General features: G+C 52.8%; 1 protein-coding gene across 1 annotated transcript; it reads right to left on the bottom strand.

Annotated features, from left to right (window-relative positions):
- Positions 1-544: 544 nt before the first annotated feature.
- LOC123124610 (cytochrome P450 94B3-like) lies at positions 545-2,089 on the bottom strand. Its single transcript, XM_044545198.1, has one exon. The coding sequence runs from the start codon at positions 2,075-2,077 to the stop codon at positions 545-547; it is 1,533 nt and encodes a 510-aa protein (XP_044401133.1). The 5' UTR covers positions 2,078-2,089.
- Between the last annotated feature and the right edge of the window lie 1,432 nt (positions 2,090-3,521).

Genomic DNA, 3,521 nt, shown 5'->3' with positions numbered 1-3,521 from the left:
GACAGAGAAACAAGCTTAGCTTCTGAATATAAAAAGAAAAAAAGCCATCTTAAAAGGCTGCTCCAGCGCTCCCTACATGGGCCACCGGCCTGCATTGCTCGTACGACGACACGAACAGCCGGTTCGCTCACCTCGCACGAATAACTACGCTTTTAATCCAACGGCTGACAAAGTGAATGAGACCAAAATAAATCTCAGCTAGCTGAGTTTTAGCAATCCCGAAAAACTAATGTAGACGTATATAATCACTCCTGCGCAGCACTATTCATCTGAAATTAATGACCAATTAAAACATGTTTCATCTTTGCTGTGCATATAGGAGTACTGATTTGATTTTATTGTTAATTTTGTAAAAAGTTATTGGATCGCTGATTTGATTGACCAGCTATTATGAACACAGCCAAACTGGAGCATCCCTTTATTCTGAATAGAAAAATGTACAACAGAATCAAATTACAGACAATTTTTTAAAGTAAAACTACAGACATTATTGTTAATAGCCCACTGGCCACTGCTCTGAAGATCCAGCACAAACTTGCTCGTCCTACGCTTCCACCCTCCTCCTTATTTGCACAGGCAAGCCGCCCTTCATCCTGAGCGTCACCGAAAGCACGTGCTCGGGCACGCCGCTGCCGGCGTTCTTGCGGACGACGTCGACCGCGAATTCTTCGAGCACACTGGCAGCGATCGACTTCATCTGCACGTAGGCCATTTCCTTCCCGAAGCACGTCCTCGGCCCGGCATGGAACACCGTGTACCGGAACGGGCTCTCCGGCCGGAACGCGCCATCGTCGCCGAGCCACCGCTCCGGCTTGAACTCGGCGCAGTCCTTGCCCCATATGGCCGCGAGCCGCCCCATGGCGTACGCGCTGTACGTGATGTTCCAGCCGGCGCCAATGTGCGTGCCGTCGGGGAGCGTGTCGTCCGCCGCGCTCGACTGGGAGTCGATCAGCACCGGCGGGTAGAGCCGCATCGACTCGGTGAGCGCGGCGTGCAGGTACTGCATGTCCCGGAGCGCGTCGAACGTGAACGGGTCGCCGGGGCGCGTGCCTGCCATGGACCGGACCGAGCGGACCTCGTCGGCGATGCGCGCCACGACGTCCGGCCGGGACGACACGAGCCAGAAGAACCACGTGAGCGCCGAGGACGTGGTCTCACGGCCGGCGATCAGGAAGCTGAGGGCGATGTCCCGGAGCGCCTCGTCGCCGTGCTCGTCGCTCGCCACGAACCTTGACAGGACGTCGTCTCTGCTTTCTTCCCCGGACGCGCTTTGACGGCGGGAGCGGACAATTTCCATGGCGAACCCATGGACGTCGGCGATGGCCTTCTTCAGGCGGCGCTCTTTGCCGACGTTGAGCCATTTCTTGACCTTCCAGGAGGCGGCCACGGGGTCAAGGAATCGGCTGACGATGAGGTCCTGCGCCTCGCCGAACGCGCGCATGAAGTCCGACTTCCCCTCCGTCAGGACCCCGCCGTCGGCGAGGCAGCACGGGTCGTGCCCGAACGAGACCATGCAGATGGTGTCGAACGCGAACCGCTCGAGCACGTCCTGCATGTCGAGCACCACGCCGGCGCCATCCGCGGCGCGTCGCAGCAGCGGGAGCAGCCTGTTCCCGACCTCGGCCTGCACGGAGTCGACGAGGAAGCCGCGGAGCGAGCGCGTGGTGAACTCGAGGCTGACGTTCTTGCGCTGCCACAGCCACTGCTCCCCGTCGGAGTTGAAGAGGCCGTGGCCGAGGAAGTCCGCCAGCATGGAGATGGCGCGCTCGCCCTTGGGGTAGTTGGCGCGCAGGATGTGCTCGACGTCGGCCGGGTTGCCGGTGACGATGCCGGTGGTCATCCCGGGGATCCAGAAGCCCATCCTGAGGTCGGGGCTGGCGACGATGAGCTCGGTGGACCACTCGAGGAAGCGGTCGCGGTTCTTGAGGAACGCCGGGAGGTGCCCGAGCAGCGGGTGCCTCCTGAGGCCGTGGGTGGTGGGCTTCTTCTTGGCGAGGCTCCTCGCGATGTGGTAGGAGATGTACAGTACGGGAGGAAGCAGGATGAGTAGCAGGGAAGAAGCGGAGGGGAACTCCATTGATTCTGACTTTTTATCTTGTCTTTGCTCTGTTGAACTGTGAATATTTTGATGGAGTGTCCTCTTGGTTTATATATACGCGCCTCTAACGATGGCAATTTTACACATGGATATGGGTATTCACGGATACCGTACCCGCATGGATAGGATATGGGCACAATTTTGTATCCACGGATAGTACCCTTACCCTACCCGTTAAGTCATGGATAGGGTACGAGTATAGCCTTTTACCCATGGATATACCCATACCCTACCCGTTTATATTGACATGTGAACCTTATCTGTGATTCATAAGTGTACCTATGTTAAATTTATGTTGTGGGCTTATGAACCTATGTTAAAGTTGTCACCAATTGTCAATTTGAATTGAGACAATTGTCATGTACTCATCTATCTATTATTGAGTTGTGATCAATGATTTTTTTTGTAAAATGTGCTATAAATGAATGTAGAATTGCAAATAACTCGTGTACTGTTTGATCTACCCGTTGGGTACCCAATGGGTATGGGTACCCGTCGGGTATGGATACGGGTAAAGTTTCATACCCATGGGTATGCGTATGGGTAGAATTTTGTACCCATTAACTAAATGGGTATGGGTATGGTATTGCTCTATCCGTCCCATACCCTACCCATTGCCATCCTCGCGCGCCTCGCATGCAGATTCAAGTTGCACTGTCCAACCCATACCTGAAGATGATTGGTTTAACACTTTTATAAATATGGTTCCAAAGTTGAGTATGGTAGGGATGGCAAGGGTAGGGTATGGGTGGGTACAACCTCCTACCCAAACCCATACCCACAGAAAATTTCTATACCCAACCATTTCAATACCCATGGGCATAAATTGGCACCCATGCCCATACCCATCGGGTATCCTATACCCAATGGGTATCCAGTGGATATAATATATGGCATTTAAAATTTTAAAATGTAGAGAAATGGGTTTAAACTTCAAGTGATCATGGACGAGTAGTATATCACTAACACATGCTACTATGGTGGGTGGCCTCTTGGAGGCATCAAGGAAGTATGAGCGGCGGTTAGTAGAAACCCGGTACAGTGGGAGGTCGTGCTGGGAATGGGGAATCGCTGGATCGAGCATTGGATAGGAGTCTGGTAGCGAAGAGTCAAGATTTCATCTTTTCAACGAGTCACATAGGACGCATGAGTGGCGATCAGGTGATTACGGGCCTATGAGCTATGGCCAATTTAAGGAATCGAGACTTAGGGTGGGCCATAGGAGTTGAACGATGACCCCACATGTCATAGGAGTCATTTGCATTTATTAATTATTTCTGGGTATCCATTGGGTTACCCATGGGCGCAATGTCATATCGTTATCCTACCCATATATTTTGCGGGTATGGATACCCATTACCCATGGTACAAAATCTCATCAAGTCTTGCCCATACCCGTTGTTTTCGGGTAGGGTACCCGCGG

The sequence above is a fragment of the Triticum aestivum genome, chromosome 5D, assembly GCF_018294505.1.
Source record: "Triticum aestivum cultivar Chinese Spring chromosome 5D, IWGSC CS RefSeq v2.1, whole genome shotgun sequence".
In the NCBI taxonomy this organism is placed as follows: domain Eukaryota; kingdom Viridiplantae; phylum Streptophyta; class Magnoliopsida; order Poales; family Poaceae; genus Triticum; species Triticum aestivum.
The sequence above is the reverse complement of the archived record's forward strand: the minus strand, read 5'-3'. Positions and strand labels throughout refer to the sequence as shown.

Bases quoted from the DNA above. Each gene is read 5' to 3' on its own strand.
- LOC123124610 (XM_044545198.1), bottom strand. From the start codon at position 2,077: ATGGAGTTCCCCTCCGCTTCTTCCCTGCTACTCATCCTGCTTCCTCCC.